This window comes from Canis lupus, chromosome 11 (genome assembly GCF_003254725.2).
Source record: "Canis lupus dingo isolate Sandy chromosome 11, ASM325472v2, whole genome shotgun sequence".
Taxonomy (NCBI): domain Eukaryota; kingdom Metazoa; phylum Chordata; class Mammalia; order Carnivora; family Canidae; genus Canis; species Canis lupus.
Window position 1 is genome coordinate 36901751 of NC_064253.1, and position 15960 is coordinate 36917710.

The window sequence follows — 15960 nt, forward strand, 5'->3', positions numbered from 1 at the left end:
CTATATTTAATACAGAATGCAAGTATATGTCCTCATTCCTTCAGGTGGGCATGATGCAACTAATAATTTTATACATTTAGTCTTTATCTGCACCTAACTTGTATCCCAGAGATTTCTAGCAATAAAAATCACACTAAAAAAATCTTTCTAAAAAAAAAAAAAAAAAAGAATCTTCTAATATCTATTGTCATTTTTTATGGCACAGCTGCCTTTTAGTTTCTTTGAACATTTTTACTTGTAAAAATTCCTCTTTTAACATTATTACATTTTTAGAAACTTATAATTTATGGCGGGGACAAACATGCAAATTAGTGATTATAATAGGCTTCAAAATTAGTTTTTCTATAGTTTAGGGAGTGGGAGAAAAAAAGAGAGATAGGAAAAGTAGCTGGAACCAAACTACAAAAGCTTTTGAGCAGGAAAGGGCTATGACCAGAGCTGTGCTTTAGAACAGATACCTGAGATCAGCACACAGCAAGTATGGAGGGAGAGAGACTGGGAACAGGAAGATAGCTGAGGCAAAGGGCTATGAAGGCCTGCATGTGCCCTCACCATAAAAATAGAAAGAATGAGATAGATGTGATCCACGTTATAGTGATTGAATCAATAGCAGTAATGAGATTAGGTGGAGTCAGAAAGCAGAAACCATAGATGGGTTTAATACCCTACAGAAAGAGACAGATGATGATACCTTTAATAGTTTGAGAGACCAAAAGAAGTAGATCAGATTTGGTAGGGGAGAGATGTCAGTACTAAAGCCATAGAAAATTTAGTAGATACATCCCATTAACAATATTCAAGGACTCAACGAGTTTTCATTAATTCAGCCTAGCCTTCCATCTGGCTCTTCTCGGTGAAATTTAACCGTTTATGAACACATTTCCAACTCTTACAACTCAACAACAAAAAGCAAAGAAATGGATTTGAATAGACACTTCTGCAAGAAGATGAACAAATAGCTCATAAACACATGAAAAGATGCTCAACATCATTAACCACTAGGGAAATGCAAACCAAAAACCAAAATGAAATACTGCTTCACACCTGGTAGGATGGCTCTAGTGAAAAAGACAGACAGTACCAAGGGTTGGTAAGGATGTAGAGAAATTAGAACCCTCATACATTGCTGCTAGGAATGGAAAATGATGCCACTCCTGTGAAACAGTCTGTCAGTTCTTCAGACAGTTAGATAGAGATGATATTTTCCAACAGTTTCATCCCCTAGGTAGACACCCACAATAAATGAAAACACATCTCCATATAAAAACTTCTACACATGGGATCCCTGGGTGGCTCGGCAGTTTAGTGCCTGCCTTCGGCCCAGGGCGTGATTCTGGAGTCCCGGGATTGAGTCCCGCATCGGGCTCCCTGCATGGAACCTGCTTCTCCCTCTGTCTGTGTCTCTCCTCTCTCTCTCTGTCTCTCATGAATAAATAAAATCTTAAAAAAAAAAAAAAAACTTCTACATGAATGTTCACAATAGCATTATTCACAGTACCTCAAAAGTGGAAGCAACCCAAAGGTTTACCAGCTGATGAATGGATTAACAAGATGTAGCATATGTATATATGGACTAGTTATTATTCAGCCATAAAATGGAATGAAGGACTGATGCATATTACAGCATGGGGAAGAACCTTTTGACCCTTATGATAAGTGAAAGAAGTCATATATAGAAGGCCATATGTAGTATTATTGCATTCATATGAAATGCCCAGAATAGGCATATCTATAAAGAGAGAAAGTAGGTTAGTGGTTTCCAGGGGATGAGGGGCATGGGGGGACAGGAGTGGCTGCTAAGGGAGTGATGAAAATATTCTAGAATGAGCTAGTGGTGTGGTGACGGTTGTGCAACCTTGTGAATATACTAAAAACTAGTGTTATATACTTTAAGATGGTGAGTTTTATGTCAACTGTATCTCCATTTTAAAAATGATATTAAGATATCAAAAGAGAAAAAAATACATTTAAAAATAAATTCAATAAATTTCTTCTATCACCTGTGCCATGTCCTCCACCATTATAGCAGAGATCGCCTTAAATGCCTTTGAATTTGAATTTCTGTCTACTGGCCATACTTATAAATAAATAAATGAGATAAACTAATTTGTTTCCTATTTAATTTGTTGCCTTTCAGTTGGCACAGAAGATGTCCCTCTATGATACTGTGATCAATACTACCTTCTCACATATCTAAACTAGAAGGAGTGGTTTATACTCCTCTAGGAGACAACTGTTTATTTGTCCTGGCCATTATGATCTTCAAACTTAAAATTGTAATAGAGGTCATTTAGCTTTGTTTTCAGGACTTAAAAATACCTGAAACAGTCCTTTTTAATTGGGACTTTAAAACACAATGGAGAGAATTAGTGGAGAGGAAACTGAACCAACCTATGTTTCAAAATCCATTCAAAACCATATACTAAGTGCTCCCTATGTACCAGGTGTTGTTTCAGGTTTGGGAATACAGAAGTAAACCAAGGAGTCAAATCATTCCCCTCATGGATCTTATACACTTCGGGGGACAGTGGGGAGGGGGGGCGGGGGCACAATAAACAAAGAGTTAAAATATATCACCTGTGGAATGTATTAAACAACTTGAACCAAATTATGGGTATATATGTTAAAATATGTATACTTGTACAAAAGATAATATACAACTATAAACACCATAGTATTTATATAGTTTATAACTATTTTATAGTTGTATAATAATATACATAGTTGTATAATAATATACAACTATAAAATCTAATTCTTTTTTTTTTTTAATTTTTATTTATTTATGATAGTCACAGAGAGAGAAAGAGAGGCAGAGACACAGGCAGAGAGAAGCAGGCTCCATGCACCAGGAGCCCGACATGGGAATCGATCCTAGGTCTCCAGGATCGCGCCCTAGGCCAAAGGCAGGCGCCAAACCGCTGCGCCACCCAGGGATCCCTATAAAATCTAATTCTTTACTAGGATTTCTATAAAAACCCTGAGCTGGGAGTGGCTAGAAAATGTGTCTTGATTTTGATTTGTTGTTGCTCTGTTCTTTGTTATTTGCTAATCCTTTTCTGGATTTCATTCAGTCCATTTTAGTCCACTTTTTTGGAGATAATTTTCTGCCATTGGGACCCTATCAAAAATTCCTTCTGCCTTCAGCTGTTGAGAATTTTAAGTATGGAATTTAATCAGTGGTGTTTCTTTAGCTTTAAATATCCGTGTTCCTATTAGTTGCTTCAGATCTTGCAAATGCTGAAATTTAAAATGGCTCTTTCCCCAGTGCCCTCTCTGCAAAATATGCTTACCTTCTACAGAAATCTTGCAATATGGCAGTGAGAAGGGTTTTATAAATCTCCCTGGCTTTTGTAAATAGAGTTCCTTCCGGCCTGAAGGTTAACTGAACATTTCTCCTTAGAACTCTGCACACATCCACTCTGTTGCACTTAGAACACGTGCATGCATACTCACACGCTCACCCTTGCTCACATACGTAAACCCACACACTCAGCCACCCGCACAGATTTACCATGTAGTTCAAATAGCAAGAGTTCAAAATTTTCCATTCAGAGCCTTCCTGGGTTTGTTTGTTTGTTTGTTTTAATTTAACAATGTTAAACCTTCTTTCATGTTTCCAGTGAAAGCAAGTATACTACGCAAAATTTAACATCTTTATTTTCAGTATGACTCAGGCTAGATTAAAGTCAATTTGGGTTTGTTTGTTTAAGCATTTTTATTTTATTTATTCATGAGAGACACAGAAAGAGAGAGAGGAGAGACATAGGCAGAGGGAGAAGCAGGCTCCCTCCAGGGAGCCTGATGCGGCACTTGATCCTAGGACTCTGGGATCATGACCTGAGCTGAAGGCAGATGCTCAACCACTGAGCCACCCAGGTACCCCAATTTGGTTTTTTTTCAATTTATTTATCTTTTATTTATTTATTTTTAAAGATTTTATTTTTTCGTGAGAGACACAAAGAGAGAGGCAGAGACACAGGCAGAGGGAGAAGCAGACTCCATGCAAGGACTCAATCCCAGATCTCCAGAATCATGCCCTGGGCTGAGGGCGACGCTAAACCGCTGAGCCACCCGGGATGCCCCACCAATTTGAGTTTTAAAAGCACTATCTTCCTGGTAACAGTTTCCCAAGCCAAAACAAGAATGAAAATGGTGAAAATTTTGTTCCACTTGCCCCTCAGATTGAAAAAGTTAACCTTATTTCATTTCTTTCTTTCAACACAAAATTTTTCAATTTTTTACTGTTAAGAACACATTCCAATTAGTGCTCATGCTGTAAGTTATCTATATGTTTTATAGTCCTGGACTTTAGGTTTTGTTATTTTTCTAATGTAGCTCTCAAACATCTGCAGCTGTCATTCCTATCTTACCTTTATACAGAAACACCTCTAAAGGAAACCACAATCTGTGTGAATGATAAATTTGAGATTGTGTCAGTGGCATACCAGTTCCTAAAGGCAAACATCTGTAGGTGTTTACATGTAAGACTAGCTGGAAATCTGTGTGAAATCAGGGGAAATCTCTGTAATAGAAATCACCTTTTGCGACAGAGAGAGCCTGAATGACTAGGAAGACCTGCTTTAAGACCACACTAAACTCAGTTGCTATTCCAATGTCCTAGTTAAATTTCCATACAAAGAAATCTCACACGGTATCACACTGGCCAACAACTCACACAGTTTTTTTCTCATTATGTTGAAGAGTTCAAGCTTGTGGAACTTTGTATGGACGTACCTAGGAGTATCACTTCTCCTTTGTTATGTAGGAGAAAGAAAGAACTCCTGCAGGCTTTCTGGACTTCATAGCCCTTGGCATATGCCATCTAAGATACAACCCTAGGCAGCATGATTGTTGGGTTTGTTGTTTCAGATACTTTTGATGGGGTAAGTAAGAAAGGATGTTTGCTGTTGGCTACTGCACTTGCCGCTTGAACCCAACTCCAGAATCCGATCAGTGAGAGCATCATTGAGCATTGTGTCTGAGTTCCCTCCAGAAGCCATATAGAGAGATTTTAATTGACGCTAAGCTCCCTGTGTGAAATAAAATGGCACTTAACCTAGACTCAAAATAGCAGAAAGTTCAGGTCTCTTGGTCTTAGTGTTTTTAAGATGTTTTGTAATTAGGGATCCCTGGGTGGCGCAGCGGTTTGGCGCCTGCCTTTGGCCCAGGGCGCGATCCTGGAGACCCAGGATCGAATCCCACGTCGGGCTCCCGGTGCATGGAGCCTGCTTCTCCCTCTGCCTATGTCTCTGCCTCTCTCTCTCTCTCTCCGTGACTATCATAAATAAATAAAAAATTTAAAAAAAAAGATGTTTTGTAATTAAAGGACAAAAACAAGAGGCGCCTGGGTGATTCAGTGGGTTAAGGGTCTACCTTCAGCTCAGGTCATGATCCCAGGGTCCTGGGATCAAGCCCCACATGGGGCTCCCTGCTTAGCAGAGAGTCTGCCTCTCCCTCTCCATCTGCCCCTCTCCCTCCACTCATGCTCTGTCTCTGGCTTTCTCTTAAATAAATAAATAAATAAATAAATAAATAAATAAATAAATAAAATCTTTAAAAACCAAAAACAGGGCAAACAAGCAGACCATGTGAATTTTTAAAGCATTTTTCAAGGCATTTCATATTTAAGGACAGTCTTAACTGTACTCAATCTATAGCTGTATGTTGAAGATTGATGTTCATTTGGTACTATGTTGAAGAACTCTCTTGAATCACAGTAGATTAAATTATGTTCCATCAGTCTTCAGGTTAACTGTAATTTGTAAGGTTTGAGAATTAATAATCTATAAGTAATAAAAGTGATTACTCTTAGTTAACTAAATTAGCCATTGAACTCAAAATCCCATTCTTAGCCACTCTCAGAAAAGAAGAATTCTCATTAATTCATCCTAGGCTAAAGGATGAAGTTTTTATCTATACAGTCTATGGAAGAAGTTTGCCAAATGAATGAGTAGTGCAAACTTGGCAAGAGAAGGTATTTGTAAAACCAGGACTGCTATTGCACTCATTATTTGAATATGTATTGCAACTACTGCATAAATAAGGAACAATTTATAAAGTAGGAGGGACATATGCTTAAACCTTTTTGGTTAACAGTTAATTACAGTTATTATATTCATTTGAAGTGTTTTGTAATTCTGACTTTTCCATAGACTTCCTCTAATTTTGTTTCAGTTATTAATAATCTTATTATAAAATGACATTAATTTTATATTTTATAATATTACAGCTAATCCTTATATATTTAAATAAAAACAACTTCCGAAAGGCCTCTTTGAGAGCTGGCCTTATAGTTCTCAGTGAATGACAAGTCATAAAAAATCATGTAGAGTGAGCACTAAGTGTTTAGAGGAAGAAATTCGGAATTGGTTTATAAAAAAGGAAATAGAAAAGTTGAATTAAAATAAACACTTTCAGCCAACTTGTAAGATATATGAACTTTCATTTAATATTATGTAGACAGGTAATAACATTCTTCTGACCTATTTGCAGGGCAGATAGATGTGAACATACTGTGCATCATGATTAAAAGATTGATTGCTTTTTGAAATCTGTATGTGTTAGCCTCCATACAAAGCTTAAAAGAAGCTTACAATCCAATAAAACAGGATTGACAAACAGTTGTGTTTAACAGTGGGGCTTTTTGTTTTATTGGGAGCCAGAGGAAGAGAATAAAGTGAGTTGTCAGTATTAAATTAGTAAATGGACTTCTCGTTCTATCTTGGAGGCTTCCTGGAAGACAAATTCGAGATAGATTTTTTTAAAAGGAAGTGAAATTTCCAAGTATATGACATGTTAAAAACTGCTGAGATCACAAGATAATAAAGTTTAAACTTCAAAATGTGATATGCAAATAAAATGATTAATGTCAGTACATTGTGGCCTGGTGAAAGGACTGTGTGACATTATTACATTAAGAAATTACAGAACCAGCATGTTTCCCAGAGTGTGTCCCATGGACTGCTGGTTCCACATGATAAATAGACCATGAAAACACGGACAGATGAATTTAGAGACAGGATATTACATTGCCCTCTTGGAGACACACAGGGCCTGTTAGTATCCTAAAGCCTCAAAGAAATCCTGAAATAGGGATCCCTGGGTGGCGCAGCGGTTTGGTGCCTGCCTTTGGCCCAGGGCGCGATCCTGGAGACCCTGGATCGAATCCCACGTCGGGCTCCCGGTGCATGGAGCCTGCTTCTCCCTCTGCCTGTGTCTCTGCCTCTCTCTCTCTCTCTCTCTCTGTGACTATCATAAATAAATAAAAAATTTAAAAAAAAAAAAAAAAAAAGAAATCCTGAAATAAAGTAACTTGCTAAAGTTCGGTTTGTTTCCCAAACTTATTTGGTCAGACAACCCTTTTTTCCCTTGACCAGCTTTAGGAAATGACCTTCTGTTTTTGCCAGGAAGAAATCTTGTTTGTCTGCTTTTTTTGGTTTGTTTGTTTAGTAGTTTGTTTTAAAGATTTTATTTTATCTATTTGAGAGAGTGAGTTTGTGTGCATGAGCCAGGGCTGGGGGGGGGGGGGGGGGGGGCGGGGCGCTGGCAGGGGGAGGAGGAGCAGAGGGAGAGAGACAAGCCGACTTGAGCTGAGCTCAGAGCCTGACAAAGGACTCAATCCCATGATCCTGAGATCATGACTTGAAATGAAATTTAGAGTTGGAGGCTTAACCAACTGAGCTGCCCAAGCGCCCCTGTTTGTCTGCTTTTTTGACAGGAATTCATATGGCACTGATAGCCACAGCCTACATTAAAGAAAGTTGCCTGATAATTTGTTGTTTTTTTATATGTGCATTTCTTTAAAATCTAATATTAATGGGGATGCCTAGGTGGCTCAGTTGTTGAGGGTCTGCCTTTGGCTCAGGTTGTGATCCTAGGGTCCTGGGATCGAGTCCCACATCGGGCTCCCCAGAGGGACCTGCTTTTCCCTTTGCCTATGTCTCTGCCTTTCTCTCTCTGTCTCTCATGAATAAATAAATAAAATCTTTTTTAAAAATCTAATTATGGTAGGGGTTCCCCCCCCCCCAGAAAAAGCTATTTTTAAGTCAATGTGTATATCTTCTATTCAAGTCCATCTTCAGAACTGAAGAAATGTGATATTTTGGTATCTTATGCTTTCTTCAGTGGTAAGTTTCAAGAAGACCATGTGTGAAGAAGCTTCTGGCCTACACTTAGGCTACCCTAAGGAGAAGGCAGTTTGTTATAAAGATAAGAAAGAAGTTAAATTAAAATCTTAGGTAGAAACTAGAAACTTAGGATCTCAGGCAATTCTGTGGACCAGCTTTGGTCTCCGCTTTACCTAATCTGTTTACCTGTTGTTTCACTGCCACTGGCCAATCTTTTCTGTTTTCTCCCAATTGGTCAGGTGCTGATGGGAGATGCTACTGGTGGTCATCCTAGCACAAACAAGGGTCTGATGCCACTTCCCTGTAGGAAAGGGGACCAGGCATGACAAGCATTGTCACTAACATTCAGGGAAACAAAGGTAGTCTTTCCCTGGTTAATCAACAGGACAACTCCAAGAAATGATGTGATAAACTTCTTCTAGATACCTGGACAGGAGATGAAAGGAAGTTGGTGGAGTTGGGCCAGTAATTGGAGAACATTTTAGATTGTCTTTTACTCATCTGTGTGTTACACGAGTTGGAGTTCTACAGGGAACCAGATGAAGCAGAGGGAACAATAAAACTTTACCAGAAAAGTTATATAAATTATGAAATTTAAAAATGCACTCTACATTTTATAAACTCAGCAGTTTGTAACATGTGTATTACACTTTGATATGCCAAACAAACTTTTCTATAACAACTTAATCAATGGGCATACTTTTGCCATTTTTTCTGCCTCTGAGATTTTACCCTACAACTCTCAAGGTGTTCGGCTCTAACACAGACAAGTGTATTGATAGTTCTCTCTCATTCTTTGATGAGTGATGAGCATACAGTACTACTTCTGTGGGCCTGTGGGCCCTGGAGATGACTGTAACCTGCTATTGATCAGCTGATTGAAGATAAATGGCTTAGTTGCTTGTATTGCAGATTACATCATTAACATGGTCAGTAAACCATGAATTGTTCAATAAGGCGTTTATCTTTTTTCATTTTACTTCTGCTCTTTTATCATCTTTATTATAAAAGACAAAATTACCCCTACTAACCAGTAAGATCAGCTGAAAAGAGACCCAGCAGGGTACCATTATGGGTGCAAGGTTGCAGATAGCTGAGTTCTAATGGTTTAATGATATTTAGCATATGTTTTTGAACTGGAGAAAATATAGACTTTTGATCATCTTTTTTTCTGTGTTTCTCTTCCAGCTTCCTTTTGCCTCATATTTGCTAGAAGCAGTACTGGAGAAAATAAATGAAAGAAAGAAACTAGTTGAAGGATATTTCACAATTATGAAAGATATTAGATGATATTACGATGAAGAACTTGTTTTCAAATGTGAAAACTTTTTGTGTGGTGTGACTGGAAAAAATACATTGCCATCCTGCTACAGTATCTGCTCCAACTATCAATAGTCAGGTTCAATACCAAAATAAGAAGTCTCTGAAACTAATTAATTGCTGAACAAGTGAAACTAATTAAGTACATAGCCATTTAAAAGGAAATAGTGTAGCATTTGATTGTTGAATACAAATATTGCCACAAATCAATGCAAACTCAAAAATGATTTTTTCTTCCAGTACATGAGAAGAATTTAGAACAAGCTTGGACACACAAATTGGTCTGACTATAAGAAGAAAAAGGTGTAAACTGAGGGTTTAATGTTTTAAGTTTTATAAAGAAACTAGACTGTGTACATAAAACTGCAATACAAGGCCTTAAGTCATCAAAGAGCACATTTGTATTGTAAGCAATATAAAATGAAGCATCATTATTTTAAGAATGAGCATTTAATGAAATAAACTGTGTGGTCCAATTATATCTGTTCTCTGTATACTGGGTAATATAGGAGATACTGTATTTTCCTAGAACTGTGTGGCAAAAATAAAAACATTTTCTCCTTCACTCCCTTTCTTTTTTTCAATTGACAAGACTTGGTGTGCTCATCTCAATTAGCAAGGGACCACAAGTCCAGTATAAAATTAGGCTAGATCTAGCATAACTCCTACTGTAGTCAACTAATTAAAGTTACATTCTTAACAGTGATGTCCTCTTTTTTAGATTTCCAAATATTCTCACTCCCATTTCACCTCTTTACTATGTTTCTGCCACACATGACCTTTTTTGGAAAAGGTTCTTCTAATCCACCAAACTTCAGCCTGCCTCCAGCCTTTACTCTCGCTTTTCTTTTTCTAGAATACTCTGTACTCAACTTATCTCATGACTGGCTCATCATGACTTTTCTCATCATTCAGAATCCCTTACCTGTTCCCTCAGAGACATATTTCCCTGGCCATCTTACGATTTAACTTCCTTTATCACAGAAAATTACCTATTTTACCTGTTTGCTTATTTATCTTCTTGTTAATTTCTGCTCCCCACGCCTTTTAGAATTTAGGTCCCCAGAGATGAAGATAGTGGTTGGCAGAAGCCACAAGCCAAATCTGGACTGCCACCTGTTTTTTTGTGACCCACAAGCTAAGAATAATTTTTACATTATCAAATGGCTTAAGGAAAAAGGAGAATATATTTTGTAGCATATGAAAGTTATATGATTCAAATTTTAGTGTCCATCAATAAAGTTTTATTGGAACACAGTGATGCTCTTTTATTTATGTATTGTTTATGGCTGCTTTCAAGCTATAGTAGTGCAGGTAAGTATGCAGCCCAGACCATTTGTAGTGCTGTGGTCACTTTGCACTACTTCTTGGCATGCTACAGTCACAATGACACAAATATAACTTGACAGCATTTAAAGTGCTACAAATACTACTCTATTGTGGTTAAAAAATATATATACTTACTAATGCATACCCATCATGTCAAAATAAGAAAAGTAAAGTGACTATCAAACACCATACTTTTTAGGGCACACTGGAGTGTGGAGTATCTTGCTATTGAACTAGATGCCAAAGCATTGTGTTTATTATACAATAACATTATACTTGTGCTTAAGGAATGCCCTATCTCTTGACATACCAAATATTATGAATACTCATAACATATTCCCAACTCAGAAGAAAATGGTGGTAACAAAAAATTATAAAACTCAAATGTAATATCTCAACACAGCAGAATTTTGTTAAAGATAAAAATGTGACTGCACAATATTACCCTGATGCCAAAAACCAAATAAGGACAGTAAAAAGAAGAAAAGTGTGGTAGGCTGAAATATGGCCTCCAAAGATGTATACCTCCTAATTCCTGAACCCTGTGAATTTGTTACCTTTAATGGCAAAAAGGACTTTGCAGATGTGATTAAAGATCCTGAGTGGGGAGATTATCCTGGATTATCTTTGGGGCCTTATGTCTTCCAAAAAGGAGGCAAGAGGAGTCAGTGAGACAGAAATGTTACCTCAGAAATTTGACAGTGCTATCCCAACAGCTTTAAGTGTAGAGGCCATGAATCAAAGACTGTAAGCAATCCCTGGACACTGGAAAAAGCAAGGAGATGGATTCTCCTCCAACAGACCCTCTAGGAAAAAGCCAGCATTGTTGACACCTTCACTTTAGCCTGATGAAACTAATTTTGCACATCCACAACTAGAAGAGAATAATTTTTTTCCTTTAAATCACTTAATTTTGTGGTTATTTGTGACTAACAATAAAAAACTAATACAGTTTTCTAAAATTCTGTTTAGAATTATTTTATCCATGTTTATGAGGGACACTAGTTCGAAGGTACAAAATCAAGGCTGATTCTGTATTCAAAAGTCAATCAGTATAGGACATGTAAACAAGCTAAAGAATAAATATATGAACATAAAATTTTAGAAAAACTAGAAAAAATTCAACACTCATGCATTAGAAGAAAAAAACTCCCAGAAAATTAAGAATTTCCTCAATTTGATGAGAACAATCATAAAAAGCCTCCACCTAACATTATCCTTAATGATGGAAGATTGAACATTTCCCTGTAAAATCAGGAACAACGCAAGAATGTCTACTCTCACCAATCTTATTCAACATAATACTGAAAATCCTGGCCAACATAGTAAGGCAAGAAAAGGAAATAAAAGACATACAGGTTGGAAAGGAAGAAGCAAAGCTATCTCTTACATACATACATACATACATACATACATACATACATAAAATTCCTAGATTATTAATTAGTGACTTCTCAAGATAGAAGATCAACATACAAAAATTAATTGTATTTCTACATATTGGTTAACTAGTAATATGTGTGTGGAAACCATAATTTACAATACATCATTGCTCAAAAAAATAAAAATAATTACGTAGGTGTAAATCTAACAAAGCATATAGAAGACTTGTATACTGAAAACTACAAATGCTAATGAAAGAAGATTCGATAAATAGGCACAGTGAGAGCATAGTTTGGGATACTCAATATAGCAAAGATGCCAGCTGTCTCCAAATTGATGCGTGGGTTTAATACAATTCCTACTGATATCACAGCAAGATATTTTGAAAATAGAGACAAGATTCTTCTAAAATTGTATGAAAAGGCAAAGGAATGAGAGTAGCTAAAGATCTTTAAGGAAGAATAAAGTGGGAGGAATCATTCTACCCAATTCCAAGGTGTAATACAGATAATCAAGAGTGTGCAATGTTGGCAGAGGAATAGACGCATGGGTTGATGGAACATAATAGAGAACCAAGAAAGACTAAGTTACTCCTCAAAATTTTGCAGTATTCTGCAAGTAAAACAAATCATCCTTAGATTTAAATAGTCCAAAATGAAAATTACTCGAGATGTATAACCACAGGGTTAACTTAAAACCAAAAAGAAAGGGTTAGTGCCAGGGAACATTTTTATAGATCCCTTTATTGTCTGGGTTTGGAAGATTCATGAAATAAATGACCACAAGAGTTGGGATTTTTAATTCCTGTATTCCTGTGTATGTAACTGCCTTTAGTATTAATGCAAAATTTATAACACTGATTTAATATGACATAATAGAATTAGAAAGGTTTCTTTTGTTTGGATTTTGGGTTTTTTGTTTGCCTCTAAGTCAAACTTTAATTAGGCAGATTTTTTATTTTTTTATTTTTTTAAATTTTTATTTATTTTATGATAGTCACACACACACACACAGAGAGAGAGAGGCAGAGACACAGGCAGAGGGAGAAGCAGGCTCCATGCACCGGGAGCCCGACGTGGGACTCGATCCCGGGTCTCCAGGATCACGCCCTGGGCCAAAGGCAGGCGCCAAACCGCTGCGCCACCCAGGGATCCCGGCAGATTTTTTTAAAAGAAGATATGGTATATACACACACACACACACAATATACCATATATTGTGTATATATGTATATATATGTATATACATATATACACAATGGAATATTACTCAGCTATAAAAAAGAATGAAATCTCGCCATTAGCAACATGGATGGACCTAGAGAGTATAATGCTAAGTGAAATAAGACAGAGAAACAGATACCATATGATTTTACTTACGTGGAATTTAAGAAAACAGAACAAATGAGCAAATTAAAAAAAGAAACAAAATACAGACTCTTAAACACAGGACAAACTAGTGGTTGCCAGAGGGGAGGTGAGTGAGGGGATGGTGAAATAGATAAAGGGGATTAAGTATACACTTACTGTGATAAGCGTTAAGTACTATATAGAATTGTTGGATCATTGTATTGTACACTTGAAACTAACATGGCATGATATGTTAATTATACTTCAATTTTTAAGCCTCTTACCCTTTGATTCTTAAAAATGCAAACATATATTTGATTGTTTTCCCTATTCACTAGGGAATGGTCCTCTCCACAGTCCAATCCTCAATTTTCTCCTTTCTTCTTAAACAATACACATGGCCACAATACCACAATCTTGACCCCAGCACTTTTTGTCATTCAGTCTTCCTTTTTCCTAGGACATCATCACTGAGAATAAGTAAAAAGCAGGTGCCCTCTTCATTCCTTGTACTCCTGGCTCATTATAGGACAAATGTCACTCTTTGTTAATGCTAAGTCTGGCATGAGGGAACCAGAGCTATTAGTAGAGTATTAGAGACTTCCCTTGGCTTGTGTCCCACTCCACTCCAGACACTGGAAAAATATGCTTTTTTACTACCTTAACCTACTTTAAGAGAGAAAAAAATAAAAATGTAAGTGAAATTTGCATTTTTCCTTCAATATCTTAACTTAGGTTACTAATACCCAATCTGAGGGTAAAAAAAAATCTTCCTGTTGCCATGAGAAATTTCTTTGGTTGGGCCTAGTTCTTTTTCTGGAGTCTAATTCCCATTTTTATGCTCTTAGACACCTGTCAACACCCTTTGTCTTCTAAGGAATCCTCTCCATTCTTCCTTATACTAGTTTTGGCACTGCTCATTAGTTCAGTGAAGGAAGCAAGTTAGAAAAAAAACAGTATATCCAAGTCATTTTTATTCCAGATTTTCTTTTTCCTTTATTTTTATATGAATTTTTATTTTGAAACACTGTGACATTCATAAGAAGTTGCAAAAGTAGTATAGAGTGTTCTTGAGTACTCTTCATTCAGATTCCCTGAGTGATAGTACCTTACAGAACTATATAGTACATTGTCAAAATCAGGAAAATGAAATTAAGCCAAATATAGACTATACATGCATTTCACAAGTTTTTATACTCACTTTTTGGGAGAATATAGTTTTATGAAGTACTGTCACACATGTATAACCATTATCACAGTTAGGATATGGAGCTATTCCATTAGGAATAGTCTTTGTGTTACTCCTGAGTACTCATATCCTCCTTCCAACCCTAAGGCCTGCAACTATTTATTTGTCCTTCATCACTATAATTTTGTCATTTTGAGGATGTTATATAAATGGAAGCACAGAGCATATAGCCTTTTGAGATTGGCTCTTTGCACTCAGCATAATGCCTTTGAGATCCATCTAAGTTGCGTGTATCAATAGTTTATTTCGTTTTATTGCTGAATAGCATCCCAGTACGTGAATGTACCACAGCTGGTTTATTCATTTCCCCATCAAGAGATACATGTGATGATACACTGATTCATGGACTGAATGAAAGGGACTTGGAAAGAACATGTTTGGAATAAGATAGCAAGGCAGTCTGGCAAAGGGATATGTCGATCGAACTCTCTGGATGGATGAAAAAGGTGAAGATTTTTGCATCCCGTTTGAACGCTTACAAAAGGGTGACCTCAGTAGAGGAGGATTTTAATAAGTGAATAGAATGAACTGTTTTGTGGATATCAATCAGCCCCTTTTCCCAGCCACCTTTGTCATTGCACAGTGGGCTCATGAACAGAGTGACTGTGGTGGCAGGTATGGAGATTATGCATGGGCTCACCAACATGAATGTTTACTCACCAAGGCTGACCTGGCTACAGCCACTACTGAGTGTTCAGTCTTTTTTTTTATTTTTTTTTTTTTATTTTATTTTTTTTTTTTTTTGAGTGTTCAGTCTTTAAGCAGCAGAGACCCAGCGCTAAGTCCCTGATATAGCACAATTCCCTGGGAGTGATCAACTAGCTACCTGGTGGCAAGCTGATTATATCAGATTGTTTCCTCCATAGAAGGGAGTATTTTGTTCTTACTGGGATAGACACTCACTCTGGATATGGACTTGACTTCCCTGCAACTAGCTACCTGGTGGCAAGCTGATTATATCAGATTGTTTCCTCCATAGAAGGGAGTATTTTGTTCTTACTGGGATAGACACTCACTCTGGATATGGACTTGACTTCCCTGCAAGCAGTACTTCTGCACAAACTACCATCTGTGGACTTCCAGAATGTCTTATCCATTATCATGGTATTCCACACAGCATTGCTTCTGATCAAGGAATTTACTTCATAGCAAAGGAAGTGGGTCAATGGGCCCAAGCTCATGGAATTCGGTGATCTTACTG

General features: G+C 37.1%; 1 protein-coding gene and 1 long non-coding RNA gene across 10 annotated transcripts in view; one reads left to right on the plus strand and one right to left on the minus strand.

Annotated features, from left to right (window-relative positions):
* Positions 1 to 10706, plus strand: part of CNTLN (centlein) — a 317280-nt gene extending 306574 nt beyond the window's left edge. For all 9 annotated transcript variants that reach the window (XM_049116145.1, XM_049116148.1, XM_049116152.1 and 6 more), the window contains one exon: positions 9318 to 10706. In XM_049116145.1, coding sequence (XP_048972102.1) covers positions 9318 to 9419 — 102 coding nt within the window. In that variant the 3' untranslated portion in view covers positions 9420 to 10706. The remainder of the gene's footprint in view (positions 1 to 9317) is intronic.
* On the minus strand, positions 5585 to 15934 carry LOC112650543 (uncharacterized). Its single transcript, XR_003130266.3, has 3 exons — positions 15776 to 15934; positions 9161 to 9350; positions 5585 to 5755 (listed from the first exon to the last, which is right to left on the minus strand). It is a non-coding gene; the product is annotated as an uncharacterized LOC112650543 (long non-coding RNA).
* Positions 15935 to 15960: the final 26 nt, after the last annotated feature.